Source organism: Pteropus alecto, unplaced genomic scaffold (assembly GCF_000325575.1).
Source record: "Pteropus alecto unplaced genomic scaffold, ASM32557v1 scaffold35, whole genome shotgun sequence".
In the NCBI taxonomy this organism is placed as follows: domain Eukaryota; kingdom Metazoa; phylum Chordata; class Mammalia; order Chiroptera; family Pteropodidae; genus Pteropus; species Pteropus alecto.
In genome coordinates this window covers 8,129,126-8,156,975 of record NW_006437828.1, presented here as the reverse complement: position 1 = coordinate 8,156,975, position 27,850 = coordinate 8,129,126, and the positions used below count along the sequence as shown (strand labels likewise).

Genomic DNA, 27,850 nt, shown 5'->3' with positions numbered 1-27,850 from the left:
CGCCGGACGGCCCCGGGCGCGCGGCGCAGAGGCCGTAAGTATTCACCCAGCGGTCTTGGGGGTGGGGGTGGGGGTGGGGCCGGAGGCGGGAAGGAGCCCGGGCCTTGAGCAAACTCACAGGCACCTTCTTCATCATCAGAGTTTGAAACCACAGGGCCCCCGGCGACAGGGTGTTGGAGGGAATGAAGGCTCATTTGCCTAAAGGAAACCACACTTATAAATTTAGTAAAGTCCGAGGTCCTTTCCTAAATGTGGGAGCCCCCACTCCTTTCAAGACAGCACCCTCCTGATTCTGGTGACTGGCTACAGGATTGCAAGACACAGGTGTGTGGAAACTGCCTGGGCTTCTTACTAACTTTCCAGGTATCTCCACGATCATACTCTACCGAGTGCGAATATTTTTCTCTCCTGTTTTTAAAAATTGGCGTCTTAAATGCTATCTGCACATCAGCTGCAAACTAAAGGGGAAGAGGGGATGCGATGTGGGGTGGATGCGATGTGTGCATCCCGGCAAAACTCCCAGATAGGCCAGAGGAGCGCGACGGAGCGAGGAGGTGACTCGGTTTGCTGTCCCCGACGTTGCTCAGTGCTCCACGCAGGAGCAGACAGGTACGGCTGACTCTCCATCTTCGGTTCAGGCATAACCGTTGGTTTCCTGGAGACATTTATTATGCCAAGTGTTGGGGTTGCTCTGCCGCCCAGTGGAGTGAGCTTCGGCAACCCAACACCCCAACAGCTAGCGTGTGAGACGTGATCGCCTCCGAAGAACTGCTCGGTGAGATGGATCTGTCCACACGGTTTCATCTTCGGTTTCTCCTTTTCATCAACTTCTAGTCGCGGGAAAGACAAATGCGGGTTGCTAATGTGATGTGTGAGCTGCAGTTCACAGGATAACCAGGAGTTGTGTTGTCTTCTGCTCACGAATGTGTCATTCCAACACCAACTAACTACAATTCAGTTTAATTCAATTCTGACACTAAGTAGTCAGAGCAGATGCCCCGAATCTGTCCTCACTTTAGGAGCGAGCCATAAGGAGGGTCCCTAGGTACCCACATTCTTCCCAGCTGACTACAAATTTGGGGTTCCCAAAACTTCTCTCTGTGCCGGGTTCAATAATTCACTAGAATGACTTGTAGAACTCATGGAAATGGCTATACTTAACGATTACAGTTTTGTTATAAAGGATACGACGCAAACAGCCAAATGGAAAAGATGCACAAGGGAAGATATCGGGGCGTGCGTCTCGTTGCATGGAGCTTCCATATCCTATCTGGGTAGGTCACCCTTCCAGCTCCTCAATGTGTTCACTAATCTGGAAGCTCAACAAAACATGTCGTTCAAGAATTTTTTTTTTCGGGCTTCATTGCGTAGGAATAATTGATTAAATGATTGGCCATCGGTGATTGAATTCAGCGCCCCAGAGATGGGAGTGGGGTGGGCCCGGACGTTCTAACCCTCTGATAGCATGGGTGGTTTTTCTGGCACACAGCTCCCATCCTGAAACTATCTAGCGGTCCTCACCAGGAGTCATCTCATTAGCATATAATTGGCACTCTTATTACTTGGAATTCCAAGGGACTTAGTCGCTCTATGCGAGGAACCGGAGACGAAGACTAAATGCTGATTTTTTATTAGGCCACAGCAGTTTAAGTAGCCTCCGTGGCAGCCCAGGAAGCTTGCTGTTCAAATCTCCTTCCAAAGAGTTGCTATGAAGAGCGTAGTCAGGGGACAGCCCCAGCCGCCACCCTTTCGGGTCCATTACACTCCTTTCCGCTAAGAGCACACTTCCTCTGCACTCTCCCTAGCCAGTGCTGGAGCATTCCAGGATACTGGTGCCGGCCCGTTGCTGGCCCACGTGGGACCCCTCCATTTTGCCAGAGGACTCCGTATTCATTGACCTATCCAGAATTTCCACAGAAGTGAATAGCAGTCTGAGGCTCTTCCTGCTCAATCCTCTCTCCCCTTCTCCTTTTGTAGGTATTAGACCTCATGTGCTCAAGGCTTTCCTTGCCTTCTGCTTGTCTGACACCTCTTTAATCCTCTGCAGGCGGTCTCCCCAGTACATCTCCTGCTTGTCTAATCCCATCTCCAGGATGCGTTCATGCCATTTAGCATCTACAGGCAAAAGCTTATTAGCCCAATCTTGATGTCTGCTTCTCGGCGAAACCAAATTTACATGACCTTTAAGATGCACTATGCCCTAGACCCCAACAGCTTAGACACTACGTCTGTGTCCTGAGGAGAACCACTCTGTTTTCTAATTTCCTTCCTTGGGGCTCTGGGGACATTCCCTAGCCTTCTTACTCTAACCTCGGTACTTCCCACAACTCTTCATGCTACGGGTAAGGAAATAACCCTAGTAATACTTTTTGTGCCTTGATTCTCAAACTCTCAAAAGAGAATTAGAGGAGAGTAAAGGATGGCTTTGAAGACCACTTATTAATGGCCAACCCTGGGGTTTCTCTCTTTCTCCTTAAAGAGCACTGTGGCACATTCGTATTAAACATTTTGTAAATATAAGATGGATGGAATGTAAGGTAGGATATATGATAACATAATCATTAAGTTACAGTATTCGATTTTTAGAAACATCACTATTTAATCATCGTCATGTATATTCTGAACCCTGAAGTATAATTTCTGTCTAAGGCAGATGACCGAAAACTTTTTACGTCATTCTTGACTCACCTTCTTTGAACCTAAACTAGCCACATAAAATAGTTTTAAATTGAGTACAAGTTTTTACAGACTTACAAGAGTTTATAAAAACGGCTTTCGCTAGTTCTTCACTGCAGTGCTCCATATTTTCCTTCCGTCTCTTCATATGACTGTGAGAAAATAAGCTTTTGCCTGCAGATGCTGAATGGCGTGAATGCATCAGGCTATTATGCCTTCCCAGAGATGGAGAATCAAGTAATGCCAAACTTCCTTTTAGTGCTATGAAATAATAGCACATAGAAGAGAAAGTCTGTGATTGAGTCTAATGAGTACTCGATGGCTCAATATAGATGGCTATTCATCAGGGGTCTATTGAATGTAATATCCAGGCAAGGCCCCTGAGCAGTCAGAAAGTTTATTTAAAAAAAGATAGAAATTCATTAAATAGTATCTGTTAAATACTAACTTTCTGAAAATGATAAGGCTTGATGAGCTGGGTAGGCAGCTCAATGATTGCCAGATTCTACTTCCAAACTAATCAATAGATCTCTGCCTATATGACTTATTTTTGAACTCAGAAGTGCGATGCAGCGTTGCAATGTCGCAGTAGCATAAAGTGAATCAGTCGTGACCTCAAATACTTAAACTGGGTACCCTGCGAGACTAGAACCAAAATAGCCATTCATAATTCGAATTCTCAGGTCTCGAACTCTTAACCTTGTGCTAAGCATGTGACCTACACTAATAAGTTCTCTTCGCAATAAATACTTTGCCACTTTACAGATGAAGAAACTGAGTCTGGAGAGGTTAAATGATATCCCAAGGTTTCATGGCTTTTTTAGTCACAGAAACAGCACTCGACCACGAGCAAATCTGCAAAGTTAGGACCCTGAACATGACCTGGAGCTGCAGGAGGGCGTGACGCTGCAGCCAGCTAGTTTCCTATCAGTGGCCACACTTTCACATCAAGAAAATTGAACTTCTGTAGGCTAGTGGCACTATAGAAACAGTGAGGTGACATTCGTTTACAGCTTTAACACGATCTGGGCAGAGGAGTTGTGTGTAAGAGCAAAGTTTTTCTGGGGATCCTTTTTTTTGAAAAAAATGACAGCGTTGTGGCCTCGTATTAGAGCAATTCTCTTACTGTCACTGTTTCTGAGCAAAACCTGAATGACATATTGCCTTCTGGTGATCAGATTTCTGCCCATAGCCTTGAGCAAGTGATTCGTGTGATAGTCGTGACCCTGTACACGTATGGGTATATGTGAGCTTATATATAACTGAAAAAAAATTCACAGAACGGTTTTCACCCTTGCTGTATGTGATACACTCTCAAAGTTTTCTCTCCTTATTCACTAAAAATAAATTTTCCATTAGTGTGATACCACCTACAGTTTGAAAAGCACCGTTCTATACATGGCAGAAGAGATTATTGCAGTACATGGAAAGAAAAGACATTTTGGTTTGATTAGATCAAATTTACCTTCCAGTTTATGCAGGAGGGTAGAAATTATGGTTCTGTTTATAGTGAATTTCCAACTCTTCTGCGCTAGATTTCACTCTCGGTATGGGATGCATTTGCAGTCTGCCAAGTCTTGGGGAGTAATCATTTTTGTTCAAATACAATATCATTGAAAATGAGTGGGCATTTCTCAAAAAGCCTCTGACAGCTGAAACAGTGAAACAATAAATCAACAGGATGATGAAAGCCTGAAAACACATAATACCTATTATAACCAGTAGACACATAGCAGAAATGAGAAAAAAAGAAACTTAACGCAATTATACATTAAGGTTACTTACTTCAAAGTCAGCAGAGTGCTGTAAGGTTATACATATACTTAAGGTTAATTGCATCTATTCAGAATGTACTTGAATCTGCAACAAAAGCTTAACAGGAAAAAAAATCATCAAAGGGAGAAGACTGCATTTGAAGGGTCTGTTCTCTATCAGAGAATCAACCGATGATGGTTCCTTTGTTCTGTAATATTTGTAATTTTTCCCCTAAAAATGAACACATAAAAGGCAATCCATTAAAGTCCTGTAGAAAAACTGAAGACATTTACCATCATTAAAACCCCAGGCTAGTATTGCCCCAGTGGCTGTTTTATTACGGAATGAGCGAGAACAGAAATCCTGTGCTATCTAATCTTGTATAAAAATCTGAGCCCTAAATCTTCACTTTAAATATTTCCTCATTAAAAATCTTTGGAGTATGTTTCCTTGATTGTAAAAGTAAAGTCAGATCTGCTTTTAATAAACACTCAAACATTGCACAACTGATACACAAAAAGTCCCCTGCAATTCTGGGCTTCAGAATTAAACACTTCAAACAATTGGATACAAAGACATTTTTTTTTTTCTAACATGTAGGTTGTGCTCTTTGACTACGCCAAGTAGAAAGTCTGAAGGCCATTATGCCCTTAGATTTTCACCGCCAATAGAGGGTGACAGGTAGGAGAAGATGTGTTCTCTTTCTAACCCTTATTTTAAAACGCGATTGCTCTTTATTATATAGGTAGACACTGTTTTCCACATTGCCTTATTATTTAGTCGTACAAGGAAACAGTTCTTGTTCTGACTGTGATACTTTTTCCAAAAATGTTTACCTGGCTATCCAATCGCGAGACAAACCTTCATTTCCTCAAATTCAGATTGTGAGGCCATCTATAAATTCTGTAAGACAGTTTACCTGGGGTGTCAGTCAGGGTTCTTCAGAGAAACAGAACCAACAGTATATATGTTAAAAGATGTATTATAAGGTATTGGCTCACGTGACCGGGGAGTGGGGGGTGGCGGAGGAGTCCCATGATCTGCCATCTGTAAGCTGGAGACACAGGAAGGCCCGCGGTGCAGTTTGAGGCCACAAAGCCAGAAAACCAACGGTGTGGATTCCACACCAGGTCTGAAGGAAGGCCTGAGATTCTGGAGCACAGAGGGCCGGTGATCACTGTTTCAGCTCACCAGTCAGACAAACAGTGGTTTCAGCCTTGCTCGGCCTTCTCGTTCTGTTCATGAAGGCCTTCTGTGAACTGAAGGATGCTTAGTGTAATGTACATTACAGAGGGGCATCTTTGTTCAGCTTATCGATTCAAGTGCTACTGTCTTCCAGAAATACCCTCATGGACATATCTAGAAATAATGTTTAATCAGATATCAGGGCATCCCGTGGCCCAATTAAGGAGACATAAAATTAATCATCACACCTGACATTCAAAAATGTCACTCATGAAAGGAAGAAAAAAGTCAAGGAACTGATTAGATTATAAGAGTCTAAAGAGACATGGCAAACAATGGGTGTGACTGGATTGTGTATGTGACTGGATCTAGGAAGAGGTGTGGGTAGGGAAGAATATTTAAAAAGGAACATGTTAGAAATTTGAATATAGACCTAATATTAGACAATCTTGTATTCACATTAAATTCTTTGGATGTGATAACATTATTACGTTTGAGTAGGAGAATGTCTTTGTTCCTGGGAGATGCCGGAGTATTTAGGGATGACGTGCCATAACTCCGCAGCTTACTTTCATGTGGTTCAGAAAAAGATTAAGAAGAGGAGAGAGAGAAAAAGAAAACGTGGCAAAACATTAACAATTAGTAATTGACAAATTACTAATGAGTCATTAACAAATAGGTAAACAGTCTATGGGTTTTCATTTTACATATTTTAATTTTGCTCGTACGCTTAAAATGGAAGATAAAAATGTGAGGAAAAGTAATTGAGATTATACCCTCTTTTTTCTTTTGGAATCTGAAGAAGTTAAAAGAAGGCTTGTGATGGAGCTGTGTACTTAAGAGTTGTGTAGTCTACCCTAGGTATATTAAGTGTCGACAAATAATTTAAGGGCAAAAAACGTTGAAAATGATTTAGTAATCTTTAATGAGATACTATTGATCAATACGATTTCGTTTCATTCAGTGTTTCTTATTACTCCTGGGACACCTAACAAAGAAAAGAATCAAGAGCAAGGATATAGATGTTAGCAGAAAGAGCCAGAACCGGGAATGTAAAAAAGACAACTGAAAAACTAAATTACAGATAGTACGGAAGATGACGTGACAAAACGTCCGTCTCAGCATGACAAAGGAGATGTCCTAGTGATTTAGGTTCCATCACTGTACGTATAAAATTGGTGCCTGTTATATAATATGTTATATGTAATTATTACATTTACATATAATAAAATACACATTCTCAAATAGGTGTCTTAATAGATGACTTTATTGGTTTCTTTTCTATAGAATAAGTTCGCAGGTAGATAGTCTAGGGCTGATACAGTGCAAACGGTAGGCATCCATAATAGAACATTTATTTTCAAGCATTGTTCTAGTTTAAGAATTGAGGAGTGTCAGGCATCAGAGCAGAAATTAATCCTATGATCAAACTGTCTCTGAGATTTTGGAAATGCAAATGGAACATCTAAAGAAGAAAATTTAAATGTAGTGCACCTTCCTGTTCAAAGGACTGATTTTAGAGGACTCAGAGTTTCCTTTTGGGTGTCGTTCTGTGCAAAGCTTTTTGTCTTACATTCTGAACATCCTGCAGGATTGTTTATAATAGTGAATAATTGAAGCAACCAAAATGGTTAAGTGAGTGATGATGTTACGATGCGTCCATGTCGTGAAATATCGTGTAGCCATTTAATACTAAGCTTCTTACATGTGTAGTTGGGAAAAACACTTATAAATGAAAGCAGGATATAAAATTGGACTTAAGATATGATTGAAACTGTAATAATATGTACAGAAAATAGATCGGAATGAAATGGACCCAGATAAAACTGTAATTGCCATTTCAGAGGGGTGGGATTATGAATGACTTTTAAATGTTTTTAAAAACATTTCTTCATTTTCCTCTATGAACCTGTTTCTTTTAAAATTAGGAATAGAAGGTGAAATTCATTTAAAAATGGTCTATGCAGAGTTTTAGATATAATTCCCTATGTCTTACATTTCTGGTTTTCTCCAGATTACAGATAACCTTAAGGAGCATTGCTTAAGATGTGTGCATAATCGGATCTTAGTCTATTAATAATGATAATAAAGAAAATGTGTAACCCATTTGCTAAATAAGTGGTTTTTATGCAAATGCCAATTTCTCTATTATTTAGCCATTCTTAAAAAGGATATAAATCTTAAATAACCTGTTGTTGGCAAATGCAGTCTTTCTTGGGTTTCTTTTACTCTTATACTTCTTGCTGGCTGTCCCAAGACTGCATACCTGACCATCCTTTAACCTGGACCATTTCTCAGGGTTGTTATGTAGCTGAGAACTTTTGAGAGATGAGATACACTCTCCCTCAGCACAAAGACCAGGTTTGCTCACCACCTGCTACAAAAATCCCCCGACTCAGTGTTCCTCAGCTGCAATGCAAACCATGTGGGCAGTGTGGCCCCCATAAGACTTGGAGCCAGAGAGGACAGACACAAACATGCCAGTGTTCATGCTGCCTGGTCTGCCGCGAGTAGTAATCCTTTGTTTCTGATCCAGGAGTCTCATCTTCTTCCAGCACCCATGAAGCAGGAACAGGCTAAGGTTAGTTTGTTAAGTTAAAATTAGCTGGTAAGTAGGGTCAAGTCGCATCCCAGACTGACATCTCTACATTCTGAAAATATGACATTCTTGTAGATATTTTTTACCAAAGAAGCAATTTTATACACTTTGCAAATATTCCTCCCAGTCGGTCCCCATCTCTACTCCCGTCGTTGGCTTTTGGTGTCTTAAAGATGACGAATCTCTATAATATTGTATTTCATATATATTCTTCGTATCTTTAAAGATCTTTAGAGAATCCTTCTTCTTTTTTTCACACGTATATGTGTGTGGGTTTTAAGTAAAGAAGTTTGACATCGTTCGGGTCTACCCTGTATGGTTGTGTGGCTTGGTAACTGCACAAACTCGCCTCGCTCAGGTGATGCTCTGGAGCAGAAGTACAGTTAACCCTTGAACATGGGGAGTAGGGGCCCTGACCCCTCGAACAGTCAAAAATCCACATCTAGCTTTTGACTCTATGGTTGGCCCTTTGCATTTGTAGATTCAACCAATCACAGATCACAAACAGTATTTTCAATTCAAGGTGGGAATCCGTGCTTGGGAATGCAAAAATACTGCTTTTGATTCACAGTTGGTTGAATTCCTGGATGCGAAGGGCCGAGTGTACTTATTGGAAAATTCCGTGTGTGAGTGGACCCGTGCAGTTCAAACCCATGCTGTTTAAGGTTCAAGTGTGTCTACCAAACCACGTGCCCTAGTGTGGAGTTAACCCGACCCGAAAGAAGGGGCATTTTTTTCTAATTTGCCTAAATTTATCATGTCTCAATAAGCCATGGGCCTGCATGGAGATCCTAGTGTGGATGTGCGGGTGAGCGCACACGCGCGTGCGTGTTCCTCCTTCTAGTTTCCGTAAAGGCATCCTATGAATAAAGGTTCTGATGACGTTGTGATCTCTTTGTTCATCTTTTCCCTCTGGTGTCTGTTCGGCTCTCGAGAAGCTATGAGTTACAGAACTAACCAGCCTCACATCAGCCTCCTGGGTGTGCAGACAGTATTTTGGCTTCTGCACATTCTGAAACCAAAGAGAACCCATGAGCCCTTCCAGACTGGATGTGAGTGCTGGATCAGGGCTGGTGTGATGGGCTTGGGTGTCAAGGATGATTTACTCAGTCTGATCTTGTCATGTTATGTTTTACTTGGAAATATAGTCTGTTTATAAAAGAACTTTTGGAAACCTGAGTGCCTCGAAAGCTTTGACCCATGTTGCTAAAACTGGTTAGCTTCAGATTCCTGCATTGAAGATCGTCTACTTAAAAAAACCAATATGGAAGGCCATATCTAGAAAATGAATCTCTATCCAGTGTCTTTGATTAACCAAAAATCCTTGCCTTTTTTCGATTTCACCCAAGGATAAGATTTTATTGAACTATGAAAACTTCAAACCAATTTTTTATACAATAGACTTTACCTGTCTACTCTGCTGCTTGAAATTATGTTTGTAAAAACATAATCTTCTACCCCTTTCTGAATTTTTGCTCGTGACTATGTGTGTGTTTTTAAGTCAAACCAGTGTTGTTCCTAACTAGAAATTTAAATTGCATCTGCTGCATTTTTTTTGGTACACACTAGGGGATATATTTATGTAATACATGTAGCCAGCCAGGATATTTTTCATAATTTCGACATAACATTTTTTCATAAAGTGCTATTGATGAGACTTTATAAAAACTGTGCAAGAATGTGCACAAGCAGTCATGTAGCTAAGGAGAGACCTCACCCCCCAAAAAGATTCCTCGAATATATTTTATTTATTTTTTATGGAGCAGGGAAACATTTTTCTCTCTGTCTTGTGCTATATATACTTTCGTATGCTCTCCCTTAGAACATATCCTCACGTAGCCTCCCAGATATGCGTTGTTGGAAAGTGAAAACAATCTTACAAATTGAGATATTTCATTAAATTTCAATGAGTTAATTAAGGAAACTCATTTTCAAAGATATACATTTATTTCAGCAGCTTGAGTGTTGCTTAATCAGGAAATGACCGGAATACTAAATACTAAAAGGCGGATTGTGCTCGTGTTGATGAGCAGCTTTGAGAGTGACTGTCAAAAGGGACGATGACATGGAGGTTAAACCAAGGGCCCAGAGGCCCTTGCTGTGGGTGGAAACTAATTGGCTGAAAACATGAATAAGTTATATTTGTTATTCACGACAAGGAAAAACTAAGACAGAGGGACAGATACTTGTATCTGCCACAGCATCACGCTCTGTCAGATGATATTAAAAAATAAAAAAGCAGATTCTTAGACTTAAGCTCTTCTTCCTGTAAGCAACGAAGAGGAACAGAAGCTCAATCGCTTGACAGTGCTTTCTTCTGCATATTATAATTCGGGTTTGGCATTTTCAGCCAATAAAATATTGCTAAGGCGTTTGCTACGAAATTCTCCAACGGAAAAGAGTTATTACTGGGGACTCACGTCCTTGGGATTATGTTTGAATGATTTCAATTAACCACCTTTGATTTCAGGGTAACACAAGTCTTCCCTCTTTTCACGGCCCCGAGTGGTGTCTGGGTACCCGCAGCCTATGCACATCGGCCGTGGGGTGACCATGGCCCTGTCCCCAAGACTAAAAGATTCCAGAATGTTATCACGCTGGAATCGTAGATATTGTAGAATAAAATCGTTTACGAACAGATTGATTTTACTTTCCAAACCTTTCCCAAAATCTTTATAAGAGATTTGGACCCATGGAACTTGGAAAATTCTCTAGGGAGCTGCTCTGAGCAAAGTTCTAGCAAACAAACACTTTTTGCCATTTGCGGATCCCATCTTTTAAGCCTTGCCTTGCTATTCTCTGAAGTTTTCTGTCTGTCCTTGGAGGGATCTCTGACTCTCCTTTACCTCCTTCCTTCATCTCGCCTGACACTTGTTTGGATGTCCTTGGGATGTGTTCCAGTGGTTTCGTGAATCGTTCCTAGCTAAAGCATAAGCCCGGGTAGAGTCTGTGCTTTGGGATTGCCCTTAACACGGCAAGTCCCTACAGGTGCTCAGGTAAGTACATTTCTTTGTTTGGAAAGCCTATCAAGAGGCTGAAGTCAAGGACAGTCATATTTTATGCTTACTATGTGGAACTGGAGTGTCAGTGGCAGACACCCAACTGGTCTAAGTCCTGGGTTCAGGGTTCGTGTCTCAGCCTGCTGCTCGATTAACCTCAAGACCTTTGGCGTAGGATTTATTCTCTGTGTCTTGATCTGGGGTGGATTAATCCCCAAATTTCCTTTTAGTCCAGATGTTCTAAGTCAGCGTGAGTGAAGCATAGCAGTAGTCCCCAGATAAGAGCACCAGCATTATCTGGCACTGTTAAAAATGCAGGTGATCAGACCTCACCCCAGGCTACAGAGTCAAAAACTCCACACTTGAACAAACCCTCCACGTGTCCCATTGCACGCTAGAGTTCAAGAATGACCGACGTGCAGTGTCGTCAAATCCTTGGTATCGTGAGCAGCTACATTCTATTATCTCAGTGGACGCTAAGGATCAGGCAGTCATCTCGTGGCTGGCATTTAAATCCAGTATCTCACGTTTCATCTTTAAGGCTCTGCAGAATGGCTCACTGTTGCATCAGATTCAGGTTTACAGGGTACTGCAACCCACAGAATTGCAGCTCTCGAGCTCCTATAAAGTGCTGGCCATTGAGGGGTGAAAAATCTTTCTGAGGGTGAACAAAGAATCTGCAGTGAACAAGGGATTAATTTCCAGCAGCGGCCTCCTAATTTTGCATTCATAACACTGTACTTATGCTAGGCTACACTTGCAAAGTCTGCTGATATACATTAGGTAATTGGACAGCTGGCAGCCCCATTTGTATGCAAAGGGGGTTGCACACCTCCCATTTACAAGTCTGAAATTAAAGCCACTTTGAAGCTGGCTGAATGCTCCCTGCTAGGAACATAAAGAGATAAGGAAGAAATGACTTCTGTTAGTCGGCACTTTTGGCCTCTACTGCTCGGTCTTTGCTAATTTGTCCTTTGAAATTGTACATTCTGGGTTGAAGAGGGACTTCTAAGAGTACCTGGTTTTTTTTATTTTTAAGAAAAACCTACATTTATAAGCCGTGGTTACCCCAACACTGTAACCACATGTATACTGCAGTCTGTCGCTGGGCTGTATTTTTGCTCTATGAACTATTTATGTTCTTGTGGGACCATATCGATCATCTGAAAGAAGAGACACCCAGCACAGACTCGCAGCCTGCGTCTTGGCATCGTTTCATTTTAATGCGGCCCACATTCATCAAGCCCCTACTTCGCACCGTGCCAGGGGCTGGGACTACACAGACCAGTCGAGCACAGTTTCTGCCCTCAAAAGCTCTCAATATTTTAACAGCTTCTTGACGTCTCAGAGTTGAATATTTTGGTGGGAAGGAAGTCTTCCCTGATATCCCATGAATCGAAATGACTTCTTGCTTCTTTGAACTTCTGATCACACTCAACCGGTGTCCGAAAGAGAATGAGGGACCCAGTGGCTCCATGCCGGGAAGAATCAAAGCCTGAAAGCACAAGACTATAACCAGCCGGCCACTCAGACGGGTCATCAAGGGGAGATGGCTGCATCGCAAATGGCCTGTGTTCCCAGATTGTGGAGACGAAGAATGCATGCGTGTTTCTTGTACTCCCAGGGAGGGTCACAGGGAAGAGAATGCCAGTCTCAAGCTATTCTCAAAGAAACTTTCCCGTGATCACTGCCTAGAGGAACAAGTTGCTGCAAAGACAATTTACCAAGAGCCAACAGCAAAGCAGTCACTTGTCACTCCTCATCAACTGCTTTATATCCCATAGTTGGCCATGTACATTTGTTTCACGTGGACAATGAGATTGTAAGCGTCTGGAGAACAGACCTGAGTCTTAAGAAGACTATCTTTGATACTATATATTTGATGGCGATGATAGTAAATACAGTCTGTTAACAGGAAGGACGTCTGGTGGTTTGTAGGCATTGGTAGTTTCCTGTGATAATAAGCAATGTTTTTCCTCTTCATTCTAGCACAGGCGCATACACCTTGATAACACCAAATGAAACCCGAAGAAACCAGCTACAGAGAAGTACGTATATTTATTCTTTAAACATTCAGAAAGCTTCTCATTTTCTTATAGAGTACAATAGTTTGTTTTGGTCTGAAGTATTTTTATTTTCTGATTTGAGAATACTCACCAGATCTCATCAAGTTTTTTTTTTTTTAAATTTATTTAACTTTAGCAGTTTTAATTATACCTTTTAAAAGTATTCTATTGTTAAATTTGTTTCTCTGTGTTAATAGCAGAACTCACAGCACGATTGTAAATCTCAGATATGCGTTGGGCTTAAATGATTTCGCAGCAGACCCATCTCGTTCCTGTAAAGTTGGGCTAATTGCAGAGATTTTTACAGGTCTATGAATACTTTTGAAATAGACAAGTTAAATACTTGAAACAATTATGTACTTGAAATAATTTGTCCCTTTCTTGATACGTTCTATCTTTTCTTAATGGAATTCTTTTTAAGCCTCTGAGCTCCCATAATTATTCAACTATTGCGGTCTGCTCTTGGCTATTTTTATTTGTGTGCAGTAAGTAAGAACACTTAGCATTGTTGACAAGTTCTGTGACTTTAAGCAAAATAACAGATAGTAAAGCCGATTCTACCACAGGCTGATTGATAGAAGCGAGAACTAAGCCCCCTCGGCATCTCATCAACTTGATAATGAAACCGCATTATTGGGGGATCCGCTGTGCTTCTGTTTCCTGCCCTAGATGATCCCTTCTTTGAGGACGGGGACCTTGCCCTACTCATTTTTGTGCTCCTTGTACCTCGTGGGGGTATAGCATGATTAACTGAAAAATTACAGTAAAATAAACGCTGTCATTAAAGTTCCCGCCTGATACGTTAAGCGTTGGAAGGAGATCTAAAGTTAATTTAGTTCAGAAAGAAGTTATGAGGCTTGTTCCAGTCAAGTTGTGGGCCTCTCTCTGAGATCCTATGCTCTCCTTTATTAGATCTCGGTAGGAAAATTAATTTTGTGACTCATGACGGACGTAAGGGCACAAGGGGAAATCAGCTCTGCAAAGGGTCTCCACCAGACAGGCTCCCCCTGGTGGCAACGCTGGGTCAGTGCAGAATATGACAACCGCTGCTTTGCCAAGTGGCCCCTATCAGCGGTTGACCAAAGGAATCCCAAATGTTTTGGCATTTCACAAGCTTTTTATTTAAATACCTAAGTCTCAGTGTGGTCTTGGGTTTTTTTGAGATGTTTAAGAAGATTTTTTTCTCCTCTAACAATAAAAAATGTTATAAATGGACATTTGGAACAATCAGGTCTAATGGGGAGACTCGGGCAGGCGATGGAAGTACAGGACGAGTTTCTCTGGCACTCCCTGCTGTCACTCACAGTGTGTCTTTGGGGGATGAGCGCTGCCGTCCCAAGAGCCAGCAACCAGAGCAGGGCTGCCCACCCGTAGTGCCCACCCTCACATCCTAGAGCTGCACTCATCTTGGGGACTATTTAAAATAATGAATATGGCATCAGAATGACTTGGGAACATATGTTTACCTATGTGTGAAAAGTTCTTATCGACACGAATAGTCTCGTTTTGCAAACATTACAGCAAACTCTTAAAGTTAATTCGACATAGAGTTTTAAGGATGCCAGAATGGGAAGAAAGACTGAACTCCTTTTAGTAGGAGTTCAGCTTGTTTTCCCGGTTCGAGCCTCCTGTGCAGACTCTCGGAGAGAAAGCGCCCCGGGGTGGGCCTAGGGTGAGCCTGGGGTGGGCCTAGGGTGACTCCGAGGGTTTGGGTCTGCATGCTGTCCTTTCCAGGGTATCTCGTCCACTCACGCTTGAATGTAGCTAAGCACCCTCCGAGGATTGCTTCTTATGCTTTAAAGGGCCCCGTTTCCTGTTTCACATTCCGCTCGTTGATGATTTGGTATTTCTCACTGGCCTTAGTTGCGGAGAAAGAAATGGAGAACCTGGAGAGGTGGAAGGAACTACACAGAGCGAAGCCGGTGAACCTGGTGCCCAGGCGGCTAGGTGAGCAAGGCCAACCGGCTGCCTGAAGGCGGGGGACGGGGCCACTTAGGAACCTCGCCTAGGTCTGTCTGCATGCCTTATAGGTTTTTGGGTCGCTGTGCATTGAAAGTCGAAACACTCACGTGTGCAGGTATATTGTTGCTTCTGATTTTCTGCAAGTAGCAGATGTAGGATGCCACAGTTATATGGAAGTAAAGTCATGGCTTAATTGCTCAATAATTTAGAGCCTCTTAGATGGTCAACTGAAGACAGCTTACCTGGGGTGCTGCACGTGCCCTGGCATAGCACTGGTCAGGATGGGAGTAAAAGCTCTCACAAGTGTGTTAATCACGGCATTTAAATGCTAATGGGAAAAAAATGAATGGAGAGTTGATTCCGAAACTAAGATGGGAGTGAGCTGGGGACCCAGTGGTGGGTATGAAGACAAATGTCCCCTGTGTTTTTGTTCTGCAAATAGAGACCTTCGGACCCCTCGGAGCCAGCGTGATGGGTCTGTCTGGGCTGCCTTTGCGCAGGGTTTGAATCATTCGATGGGGAGGCCACCTCGTGGGAGTCACTCAGCCCTTCCTTCCCGTCCCTTAGCAGCAGCTAAGAACTTAAAGGGCTGGGTGCACGGTTTCCACATTTTGGGCTAATGCAAATGTGTCTCTCGTCAGGGGCCACTTACTATCGTGATAGCTTTAGAGAAATATTTTTTTCCAGGACATAGATAAAAATAAGCTAATTTGGAAATCATTTGATGAGTGGAAGTAATAGTGTTATCACCATCACCCCACTTCATTTCATGAAAGGGGTTTATCTCAAACGTCACCTTTATGCTGCATAAGCCAGGTTTGAGGGGTGTGACCAGGAACCGGCTTTGTCCTTCCTAACTGGCCCCTTCAAACTGGCTCTGTGGGACTACTTTTTTCCCATAATCTTTGGTTGGAATTAGATCTTTTTGGTCTTTCTCAAATAACAAAGTTGTTCAGCCAAATCTAGGCATAAACGGGGTCATTTCAGTGAGTAACATTCAGCCCTAACTGCTTGTGCAAACTGTTACGAATGGACATTAAAACTCCCTCCGTGCCCCACTCCAGGTCCATTTCGAGTAGAAAGCTGGCAAAGGAAATGGGCGGGGCGTAGCTGAATTCTCCGTTGACTCCTCTGTTCCCAGACTCTGGCCCCTCCAGGGTCAAGGGGAGAAGGGGCGATGAGAAGTAGGGGCCCGTTGTGCACCGATCCCAGTGTCTTCAAGTCTCGTATGTGCTTACTGTGCATTCTCCGCCCTGGGGTTCCTGGAATTCTGCAAAGTCCCTCCTTGCCCGCCATTCATCTTAAAAGCACCTGGATTTCCCTGGCGGAGATGGTATGGTTTCCTGCATCGCCATTGGCTGCGATGGCAGACTCTCTCTCTGTAGGGCTCCACAGGTGACTCGCATGGGTAGATCCCTGGAAGCCAGCTTTAGGTTGGCATTCTCTTTCATGACAACCAGATTGGGAGGACAGGAGACACTTGATCATCCTTTCTTCCCACAGACTCTGGGAGCGCAGGTCACTCGCCATGCAGCCACCTCTTCTTGATGACCCATCTGAGTAGCCAACTGACAACAGCCTTTCGGCTTTGACTTGTCTAGGTGCGGTCCCTCAGTCTCCTAGGGACACAGACTGAGGTCTCCAAGTGATTTTCATTGAACCTCTCCCGTCCATCTTGACGCGAAGTTGCCTCCTTCCCCAAGCACAGAGGAGATGGTATTCACGGAGCCATCTTCCCCTGGCTTCTGCCCCGTGTTGACCTAGCCAGCCCCTTTTACAGGCTGAAGGTCACTGCTAGTCAGGATTCCCCAAATGGGTTCAGTTGCCCCCTGGAAGATCCTGCTTAAGGAGCCGAGGAACTTGCTTTGGAATTTGGAACAGTTGGTGCCTACCATCTTGGGAACTTAGAAACAAACAGTCTCATTTTTGACAAATCTGGGAATGGCCAAGGATATGTGTGTGGGAAGAAGAGCTGAGGGAGTAGGAAAAAAAATTCTAGAATGTATTAAACTTTGAGACAATTTTTTAACAAAACCTGTGAACGCTTAGCCATCTGACTTTCTCCATTCATTTTTATTCTCAACTCTTCCCCTATTCCTCTATCCCTTAAAATATTGGAGTAGGGTGAGGAGATCCTGAAAGCGGCTGTAACATTGGGTAAAAGCTTCGGTTACCGTCGCTGTTCCTTTCTCATCCCCCACCCCCTACAACAGAGACCGAAGGGCCGGAACCAGACAGACTTCCTGTCTCCTTGGGGACTCAGAAGAGAGGACTCCGTGATGTTTTTTTATCAGTTCAATTATAAAAACCACAGCGAATGCAGATTGTTTTAATGCCTCTCCCGTGGGAGTGAATCTTTCTGAGAACTGACACTTTTAGTGACCAAAACACCGGAGAATCATTTCAAAGGGATCTTTATAACACATCCGCCAAGCTTGCTAAACACCGAGAAATCCCCAAACGGCGATTCTTAGATGATTGTCAAGCTGCAAGGATTTCTGGCCCCAAATTATTTGGGGTTCAAGAGAAAGCAGGCAAATAATATGACGTTCATATTTTTCTATTGAATACCTAAACAAAGAACAATAAATAGTTTAGACTAACAATCAATTACTAGCTGGACCAGTCCCATTGTGCTTTTAAAAACGGGGTTATAAAGACTACATGTTTGTCTAGAGACAGGAGCACAGAGTTTCCTGAGTTTTTCACTTGAATTTAGGGCAATTGAGTCAGAAGAAGAAGAACAATTGAAGCATCACTGATTATTATCTTTATTAGGTTAAGGGATGGTCACACCTAAGCGGGAAGAACGTTCTAGAATGTCCGAGGAGACAGGCACTATTTCTTATTATTTAGTATGGACCTTCAGGTATGATTTCAATCTAAATGAAAACTTGAATGCCAACATGACTCAAAAACTTCAGTAGGGTCGTCTCGTTCTTTCTTGAATATGGCCTTATCTTTCTGGCTAGCTCTGTTTCTCTTTTAAGAAATTACCATTCTTTAATGTTTTATTAAAAAAAAAAAAGCTGGTTATGTCCTTATTTCTAGAGGCATGAAGATGTTAAAGAAACTCATGGTCAACTCATCATATATTAATTAGTTTTTGATGGCTGACATTTAAGCTTGACATTCATGTTTCACCTCCATGATGTGTGTTTTTTGTTGTTGTTTGTTTGTTTGTTTTTGCCTTAGGTGGAAGCCAATCAGAGGCTGAAGTCAGGCAGAAACAACAACTCCAACTGATGCAATCTAAATACCAGCAAAAGGTCAGAATCCACCTTTTTCAGTTTAATTCTGGCAAGGAATTTGAACACCAGCACTTTCTAGTAACCAGGAAATAATACAGTAACTTCACGAAAAGCATAAAATGTTTAAACCAATTGCAAAAGGAAACTCTCAGAATCAAAGAAATTAGGAAGTGGTAAGTGAAGAGATAAAGATCTAGAATTCTCATCCAAGCCATGTATTAGTCAGCGGGGCCCTGATTAAAGGATTTCTTTTTTCTAGATTAAGTTAACTCTACTATGTTTGGAATATTTTGGCTCCGACGACATGGATTTGTTTACTTGATAACAGTTGTGAAAATGGTACCAAAAAAACAAAAAAACAATTTAAGATGCTCGGTGATTTTTACATTCAGCTCTCTGAGTTTTATAATCAGAAAAAATTATCTACCCACCCTCTCTTCACCCCCTACCCCATTTCCTGCAGAGGGTCGGGCGGAGGGGGAGGGAGACAGAGAGAGACAGAGATTGCAGAGGAACTACAAAGAGAAATTTCATGGTCAGGCAGAAGAAGAAGCCTGACTATTCTCTGTGATCTAAGTAGCTTGAAGTAGCAACCTGTGATCGTGGCGAGGTATAGCATAAACAATCCTGTAATTTGCCATTCATTGTAATTTTGTGTTCTAGAAGTTCAGACTGCAACATAATAACTGTTTTTTGTCCTCTATAATCTCAATACAATTTAGCTAAAAAGAGAAGAAGCCATGAGAATCAAGAAGGAAGCTGAAGAAGCTGAAATTCAAAAAATGAAGGCCATTCAGAGAGAGAAGGTAAGACGGTAGAGGGATGAGCAGCTCATAGTCCCCGAGGGCTTATTACATGCCCGGTTCCTTTCTAGACCCGCTCCATAGCCAAACTCATTGAATCCTCACGGGAACACGACGAGGTACAGAGGATTCTTATTCCCAGGTTGGACAATGAGGAAACTGACATAAGGGGTAGGTCGCTTGCTGGAGGGCTCGCAGCCACGGAGTGGACCACGCAGGATTTGCATCCAGGCTGACTCGCCTCAGAGCTGGAGGTCTGAGTCGCCACACTGCCTTGCCCGCCAGCGGGGTGATCGAAGTAGTCGCAGTATATCGACTACGAGGCAAAGCAGTCACAACGGCCATCGCTGGCGCACCACATCACTCGAGACCCAATCGTGACTTTTCCAAGGTGACGCGAACCGGGAGCACGTCCTCTCTTGCTGATAAAGGAGGAAGAGTGCCTTTGCGTTGAACATTAGCGATGCGATCTTTCGGAAGCCTCAAAGTGGTGTTTTTAGTTTTGATGCTCATTCTGGGACTTGGGGGGAAAATCTCTGAAAAATGCTCATCTTCTAGAGAAGAAGGAAGACTATTGTGTTGTCTCCCCACCCTCTCCTCCCCACAAAATTCTAAGCCGTAATAGGTTTTAAGTGTTGAAGGCGTAGGAGCCCGAGGTTGACTCATGATACTGAGTGCCAAGTATGACACCTGTGCAGGTGTAAGTCCTGGGAACAATTCTTATGATGTCTGTCTGTCTGTATCTCTACCTCCCTCCTTCTTTCCTTTCCTCCCCACTCCCACTTTTTTTTTAAAGATTGAGTGTTGGTCACGATTTAAAGCTGGTTAATCAAACGACAGATATTTTTATCAGAGTTAACAAAGCCAAGAGCTGCTGGCTTATGAAATGCAGAGGCCGAGTGAGGCCTTTCTTCCTCCAGGAGTGCTCTACCTGTGGGCGAGCAGACTAAGTGTTTCTCGGAAGGTGTCCTGCTGTGCTGTGTGGCCATGAGCAGGCCCTACCCGTCTCTGAACTATTCCTGTAAAACGAGTCTGTCAGCCACACCTCCCCTTCTCCCAGGGCCCAGGAGCATCTGTAGACTTAGAGATGTTAGAGATGCTACATCTGTAGAGATGTAGGCTCTGGGGAAGGAGACGAGACTGGACTTATACATGTGGAGCTGTAGTGAAATGCTGGAGGTGTAAGAAAAAAGTATAGTAACTTTGTTTACAAAATTTGATTGATCAGCTGTTACACCTTCGTTGTAAACAATTTTCTTACAATAGCTTTTTTTAACCCGTTTTTCTCTCTCATTCTACTTCTCTATTCTCCACTCTCTTTTTATCCAACAATCCCCCACCCCCAATTTTCTCCTTCAAAACAAGGTTCATATTTTGGTCTTGTAATCGTAGAGAAGCGCCCCCTTACAGAGAACATAGTTGGTTTGCTTTGCAGGTAGAGCTAAGAAAATCACTAAACCATCACCAGGAACTGAATTAAGCGGCTTGCAGATCTGAAGAATTACTGTTAAGCAACCTCTTCACCTAAAAGTCATTTATTAGTTGTCATTTAATACCTGTAATTGGCTGGCTTGTGGGTCGTTTATAGCTCACTTCTTCGTAGGTCAAATAATGTATACAATTCAGGAATATTAGTGGCCGAAACAGTTTTCGTTAACATTGAGTGAAAGCATCATTTCTCTCTTTCCGAGTTATACCGTAACGCTCGCTGTATCGCAATTACTAACTAGAGAAATCTTAATTGGGTTGGCTTTTCAAAATAACTGTAATGATTATTAGTATACACTTGTCTGGAAGTGGTGGGGGGTGGGGAGACCGGGTTTATAGGTGGTTCCTTTCCATCGACAGCGTGGCTCCTGAACCAGCAGCATCAGCATCCCATGTTAGAAAAGCAGAATCTCGAGCCCTCGCCCCAGACTTTCTGAACCAGGATCCGCATCGTAACAGGCTCTCCGCAAGGTCCTCGTACATGTAAATGTTCGGGGAGCATTCATCTAAACTACCTTACGAGAGAATGAGCAGCCCCCTGGGTCCTGCCACAGACTTGACGTCTCTGGCTAATTGGCCTGCACTGCCGCCAGAGCCTAGCTCTTCCTACTGTGTATAAATCCGTGGCTTTTCATGCTAAATGGGAGCCTATTTTGTAGCTTGTGTTAGTTAAAAGAAAAATGGACATTAATCATCCAGAAATGGCATACTTCACTTGGCCAGGGTAAAAATGGCCAGGCAAAGCGATAAAGGCTGTGCTTATGGAGCATTCGTCCTTTAAAATGCACAGCAAATGTCCACATGGACACCAGCCTGCGCAATCCTGCCCTCCGCCCCAGGCAGCTGGTTGCTGTCCAGGAAGTCTCCGGGCCAGGTAGAATCCAGGTGGCTTGTCCCATCCCCTCTCCCCAAATCTCTGGCTTGGCCTCTGGTCTTAACCCCATTTCAGTTTGCCCTGGAAGGGTCACCAGGGAACACCGGCTCTCTTTCTGATTGGTCGCCACCTGTGTGTGAGTGAGGGGAGAGGGAACTCTAGTCCCGGCCACACTCGTGGGTGTTCTTTGATCCTTAATAAACACAGGGGTACGGATGGCAACTCGCTCTTTAGCATCTAGTCAGGACGGTGGGGTCCCGGAGGAGTCAGTCCTTTCGGGAGGACACTGGGGTGCTTCAGTCCAATCTGTGTTCCCTGTCCTAGACTATGTGAGCTCTGTACTCTTCCGGAAGCATCACTGGTATAATCAAGATCACCAACGGTGCCCTTGGTTGAAAAACTCCTTGGGGACACTTTCATTCCTAACGTATTTAAACTCCTTGTAGTATTGTAACTATCAAGTGCTCTGTCTTTTTTTTGTTGTTTTTTTACTTTTTATTTTTCAATTACAGTTGACATTCAATATTATATTAGTTTCAGGTGTACAGCATAGTGATTGGACATTTATGTAACTTACAAAGCGATCCCCCAATAAGCCTAGTACCCACCTGACACCACACATAGTTATTACGATATTACTGACTATATTCCCTATGCTGTACTTTACAGCCCTGTGACTGTTTTATAACTGCCAATTTGTACTTGTTCACCCCTTCACCTTTTTCACCCAGCCCCCCAATTCCGTTCCCATCTCTCAACCAGTTTGTTCTCTGTATCTACGAGTCTGTTTTTGTTCTGTTTGTTTATTTATTTTGTTTTTTAGATTCCACATATAGGTGAGATCATTTGGTATTTGTCTTTTTCTGCCTGACTTATTTCACTTAGCATAATACCCTCTAGGTTCATCCATGTTGTCACAAATGGCAAGATTTCATTTTTTATTTTTTTATGGATGAGTCATATACCATTGCATATACGTACCACTTCTTCTTTATTATTTGTCCCGGTCATCTATTGATGGGAGCTTTGGTTGCTTCCATAATGTAGCTATTGTAAATAACTCTGCAATGAACATAGGAGTGCATAGATCTTTATGAATTAGTGTTTTGGATTTTTCCATATAAATACCCAGAAGTGCAATTGCTGGATCACATGGCTCTATTTTTAATTTTTTGAGGAACCTCCAAACTGTTTTCCATAGTGGCTGCACTAATTTACACTCCCACCAGCAGTGCATGAGGGTTCCCTTTTCTCCACATCCTCGCCAACACTTGTTTGTTGATTTCTTGATGACAGCCGTTCTGACAGGTGCAAGGTGATATCTCATTGTTGGTTTAATTTGCTTTTCTCTGATGATTAATGATGTTGAGCATTGCATATCTGTTGGCCATATATGTTGTCTTTGGAGAACTGTCTATTCAGATCCTCTGCCCATTTTTAAATTGGATTGTTTTTTTTTTATGTTAAGTTATATGAGTTTTTTAATATATTTTGGATATTAACCCTTATCAGATATGTCATTGGTGAATGTCTTCTCCCATTTCGCAGGTTATCTTTTTGTTTTGTTGATAGTTTCCTTTGCTGTGCAAATTATTTTAGTTTGATGTGATCCCATTTGCTTACTTATTTTTTGTTCCCCTCACCCGAGGAGACATATCCAAAAAAAAATTAGTAAGAGCAATGTCAAAGAGTTTACTGGTTATGTTTTCTTCTGGGAGTTTTTTTTTAATACTCCTTATATTTAAGTCTTTAATCCATTTTGAGTTTGTTCTTATATAGTGTAAGAAGGTGGTCCAGTTTTATTTTTTATTTTTTTTGCATGTATCTGTCTAGTTTTCCCAACCTCATTTATTGAAGAGACTGTCTTTACCCCATTGTATATTCTTGCCTCCTTTGTTGTATATTAATTGACCATGTAGGCGTGGGTTTATTTCTAGGCTCTCTATTCTGTTCCATTGATCTATGTGTCTGTTTGTTTGTTTGTTTGTTTTTGCCAGTGCCATGCAGTTTTGTTTATTATAGCCTTGTAGTATAGTTTAATACCAGGTAGCATGATATTTCCAAATTTGTTTTTCTTTCTCAAGATTGCCATGGCTATTCAGGGGCTTTATGGTTCCATATATATTTTAGGATTATTTGTTCTAGTTCTGTAGAAAATGCTATTGATGTTTTGATGTGAATTGCGCCGAATCTATAGATTGCTTTGGGTGGTACAAGCATTTTAACAATGTTAATTCTTCCCATCCACGAGCATCGTATTCCCTTTATTTGCATCTTCTCAGTTTCTTTCTTCAGCGTCTCATATTTTTCCAATTAAGCACTCTGTCGTTTAAATTCCACCCCTCCGGAATGCCTCTGGATTCTTTTCTCCACTTGATTTTCTACTATTGATGTTTCATCAAGTTCCAACCCTTGGACTTCTCTAATATCCCTGTGCCTGTGCCACCCCATCCTTAAGTGACAGCCCCCACATTTTCACACTTAAGGAGTTATTTATCGGTTGTGCTGATGAGTTCTGAAATCTATATCCCCAGGCCAGACCATAAACCTGAATCTAGGACCATATAATTTTACTGTATGCTTGATATTTCTCTGTAGATGTTTCACAAGTATGTCTGAAATCAATAGGTTCAAAATCGAACTTATATATTCATTGCGATGCTCTTAAATGAGATTCGTTCTGTTCTCTTCCCTGTTTCTTACTCATCCTATATTGATATAGTCATACCTTCTATTTCGTTTTTTATTTCATTTTATTTTATTTCATTTTTTCATTTTTTTCCCCCTACAGTTACTTCTGTCTCCTACAATTTTCTAGAGTTCATCCTTTCTTCTCTGTCCTGCTGCCTTAATTTGGGCTTCATAAGTTATGGCCTGGATTACTGTGAGAATCACGCCACTGGTTTTTATATGCGTTGTCCATCTTCGGTGATGTTTTTGGAGCTGCTTAAAATAACATAATGGCTTATCATCGCCTTTGATGAAGTCCAAACTCCTTTACCTGGCTTATAAATTCTTTAATAATTATTCCCTTTGCCTTTCTCAACCTCGTCTTCCGCCTCTCTCACTACAAACACCTTTCGATTCATCCAAAGGGGTTTTCGGGGTTTTCTGAAGCGGCATATTCTCTTGTGCCTTTGTTCTTTGAAAATAGTGTAAGCTGTGGTAAAAAACCTTTTCCTATCCAGGGCCACTACTAGCCTTTTGTTGCTTTCACGCATATTAGAAATGATTCTCCATCCAAGCACTCAGTTCTGAGCGTGCTCAGATTGGTGATGGATGGTACCTTTGTGAGAAAAGACACAAAGGAAAACACACCTCTGCTGCACCGAAGAACCCCATGCAAGACCTGGTGAGCTGAGAGCTGGCTCTATTTCAACCTTTCAACCCCTCCACTCGGCCCCCTTGGGCAGTGAGCGACAGGTACAATGCATGCAGTAACCATGCTCCCATTATCCCCTGCTCTTCCTGGGTTAAGACTGGTCACTATCTCAGATTTCTACCTCATTAGACCCATGGTCCTCATCCTCTTATTTGATCCTCAGTCCCCTGGGGAATCTGAAGAAAGCTATGAGCCCATTCATTGTGAAACGAGATTACTCCCACCACACAGCTCATCCATGAACCCAAGGTTATCCAAATGCTATGCAACTCCTTGGCTCCTGCGCCCAAGATGGAGTCTGCCGCTTAGGCACTGAACAGATGCCTGTGGAATGTGGAGAGCATCCCTTGACCACCCACTTCTCTGCTCTTTCTCTGTGTTCGTGTTACAGTATTTGCAAACCTCTGTCTTCTAACATATTTTACTTACTTCCATCATTGCTTTCTTGTCTGTGTCCCCAGCTAGCTTCTGAAATTTTCCTGAGCAGGCACTGCTCTCTTCCTATTTGTATTTCTAGTGTCTAATAGGGTATGGAAATATAATAGGCATTTGATAAATGTATGCTGAGATTCATGATGTTAATGATTTAAGGTCACTCAGTCAGTGATAACGCTGATTCCTAAGGCTGATTCCATGATTTTTCCTTCTGGATCTCCTGTTCTTAGATATTTTACACCTATATTTGTATATATATGTGTCAGTATGTTTGGGCGACTCCTTAACTCACTGTTAAATGGAAAGAAACAGTCTGATCCAAATATTGGGGTACCTAAACGTTGGTAGGTATAGAATACAATCTCTCAAATACTCTAGTATTTTGCAAAATACTTTTCCATCAACCTCTGTATGATAAACAGACTTTTGTTGGATAGAAGTTAGTACTATTTTTGTGAGATGAATTAAGCGATAATCTATTAATGAAGAGATTAAAAGCTTTTTTTTTTTTTAATTTCTAACCTTGCTAAAGGAACTCAGTCTTGGTCTCTAGATGCTTGTGTGGTTTTTCCTCACTGCTCTCAAAGTAGCATTCTCAAAGTAGGTTTATCAATACCTACTACTGATGTGTTGTCTTTTACCTTTTTTCCTGCCTTGGGGGATCATCATAATTGGGAGCTCATCACAATTGACCACTTTTGGTTTCATGAATCAGGATTTTCTTCTAGCTCGGGCTCATGTTTATTTGGTTTTATAATTCTCTATTAATTTGCTTCCTAGAACTGTGATTTATTACTCATCCAATTGCTTTCTATTATAATCGATTCATGTTGATTATAGTAAATTTCCTTTCTTTTTCTGAACCTGAAATCATCCACTTTACCTTTCAAAATGGGACTAGTAAATAGTTCTGTGCGAATGAAGGTTTTCAAGGAAATAGACCATCTGAATCATCTCTCCCCTTCTTGGAAAGATGGAGGCACTCAAGTCAGGGAATGGGAGAGGTGATCTCACCAGTCCCCTGTCACAGGTCTTCCTGATGTGCAAACGGTCCCTGTTATTAGAGAAAACTCAGCTGCTCACGTCTCCTTTCGGTTTATTTGAAACTTCAAGTCTCTCCCGTGTCATAGGACTTCTTTCCATTCCCCATTAAATTTGTCATCTAGGAATTTTACTTGTTTTTTCAGAGGCAAGTTTTAAAAGAAAAGACGGTTGTCATAGTGAGCAAAAAGCGAGTGTTCCTGGGTCATTTAAGTGGGATTAAAATACGCCAGAGCCGTGGCGACAGGAATATCAGATATGAAGTGCTTTGTCTCTGGACTCTCCAAACAGCTAATTAAAAAAAAGAAAGAACTTGTTTTCTATTCCAGTGGATAGCTTTTTAATGGCGTTTGCTGTTCAATCTCCCAACAGCTTTACGTTTCTGCTTCTCAGTCAGAAGGGAGTTGGGTTGGCTTATTGAAAATGCGTCAGTGGAACGCGAGTGTATACATACATTTTGTATGAACTATTTAACCATTTATTATAAGTTTAATGTAACACACTTGGTGTGGACGTTTCGTTTTTCCTTCAGAACATTTGAAAACACTGCTTACAATGTGAATGTTGTTTTCATTTAGACTAAGGAATTAAAATGTGAAATACTGATTTTGTGATTATACCAGTCAAGTTATAAGAGGGGAGCCATGGAGAGAACTTGGGGCTCCTGGCTTTCGGTGTAGTGCCCACAGGAAGTGAGAGGGAACCTTCTCAGAGGTCCTGGTAGGTACCACGTTGGACTAATGACGCCACTTAAGCCTAAGGATGATTTCAACATCATGATTCTGTGTGAGCTTTCCTAATAGATTCCATTTTGATATTTGTAATTTCAGAGCAATAAACTAGAGGAGAAAAAAAGACTCCAAGAAAACCTCAGAAGAGAAACATTTAGACACCATCAGCAACAGTAAGTTTGTGCTTCAGACAGAACTTTGTACTGCACGGGCATACTGTTCCTTCTGCTTTTAAATTCCAGGTGAGGGTAACTTTCAAAACATCTGGTATTGGATTATTGTCTGGTATGTTAATTATGTAATCGAACTCTGTCATCATGTAAGTGAGGTTCTAAGGTTGGAGACATCTATGCTCACAAGAGTGTTGATTAGTAGTCAGTGGATTAGAAATAATAATGCTAACTTTGAAGACTTCTTCATTATAAATAACTTGGAGGGCTTGATTCTTTGGTGATGCAGGGCGCTTCTGATTATCTTGACTTCCAAAACACTGGCATAAGGAAGGGGGTGTTTGAAAAGAAGTACCCAGGCAGAATCTAAACTAACTAGGGATTTATCTGGTAATCTGAGGACTATTACACACGTGTATTTTTATAGACAAAA

General features: G+C 41.9%; 1 protein-coding gene across 3 annotated transcripts in view; it reads left to right on the top strand.

Moving 5' to 3' along the window:
* The first annotated feature begins 6 nt into the window (after positions 1-6).
* EPSTI1 (epithelial stromal interaction 1) overlaps positions 7-27,850 on the top strand; it is a 73,752-nt gene continuing 45,908 nt past the window's right edge. Inside the window, exons 1-6 of one of the 3 annotated variants that reach the window (XM_006914983.3) lie at positions 7-34; positions 13,204-13,262; positions 15,144-15,227; positions 18,438-18,511; positions 19,216-19,299; positions 27,347-27,420. In XM_006914983.3, coding sequence (XP_006915045.2) covers positions 15,158-15,227; positions 18,438-18,511; positions 19,216-19,299; positions 27,347-27,420 — 302 coding nt within the window. In that variant the 5' untranslated portion in view covers positions 7-34; positions 13,204-13,262; positions 15,144-15,157. Of the gene's footprint in view, positions 35-542; positions 1,275-13,203; positions 13,263-15,143; positions 15,228-18,437; positions 18,512-19,215; positions 19,300-27,346; positions 27,421-27,850 lie in introns of those variants that run through there. The other 2 variants (XM_025049010.1, XM_025049011.1) reach the window with 2 other exon arrangements.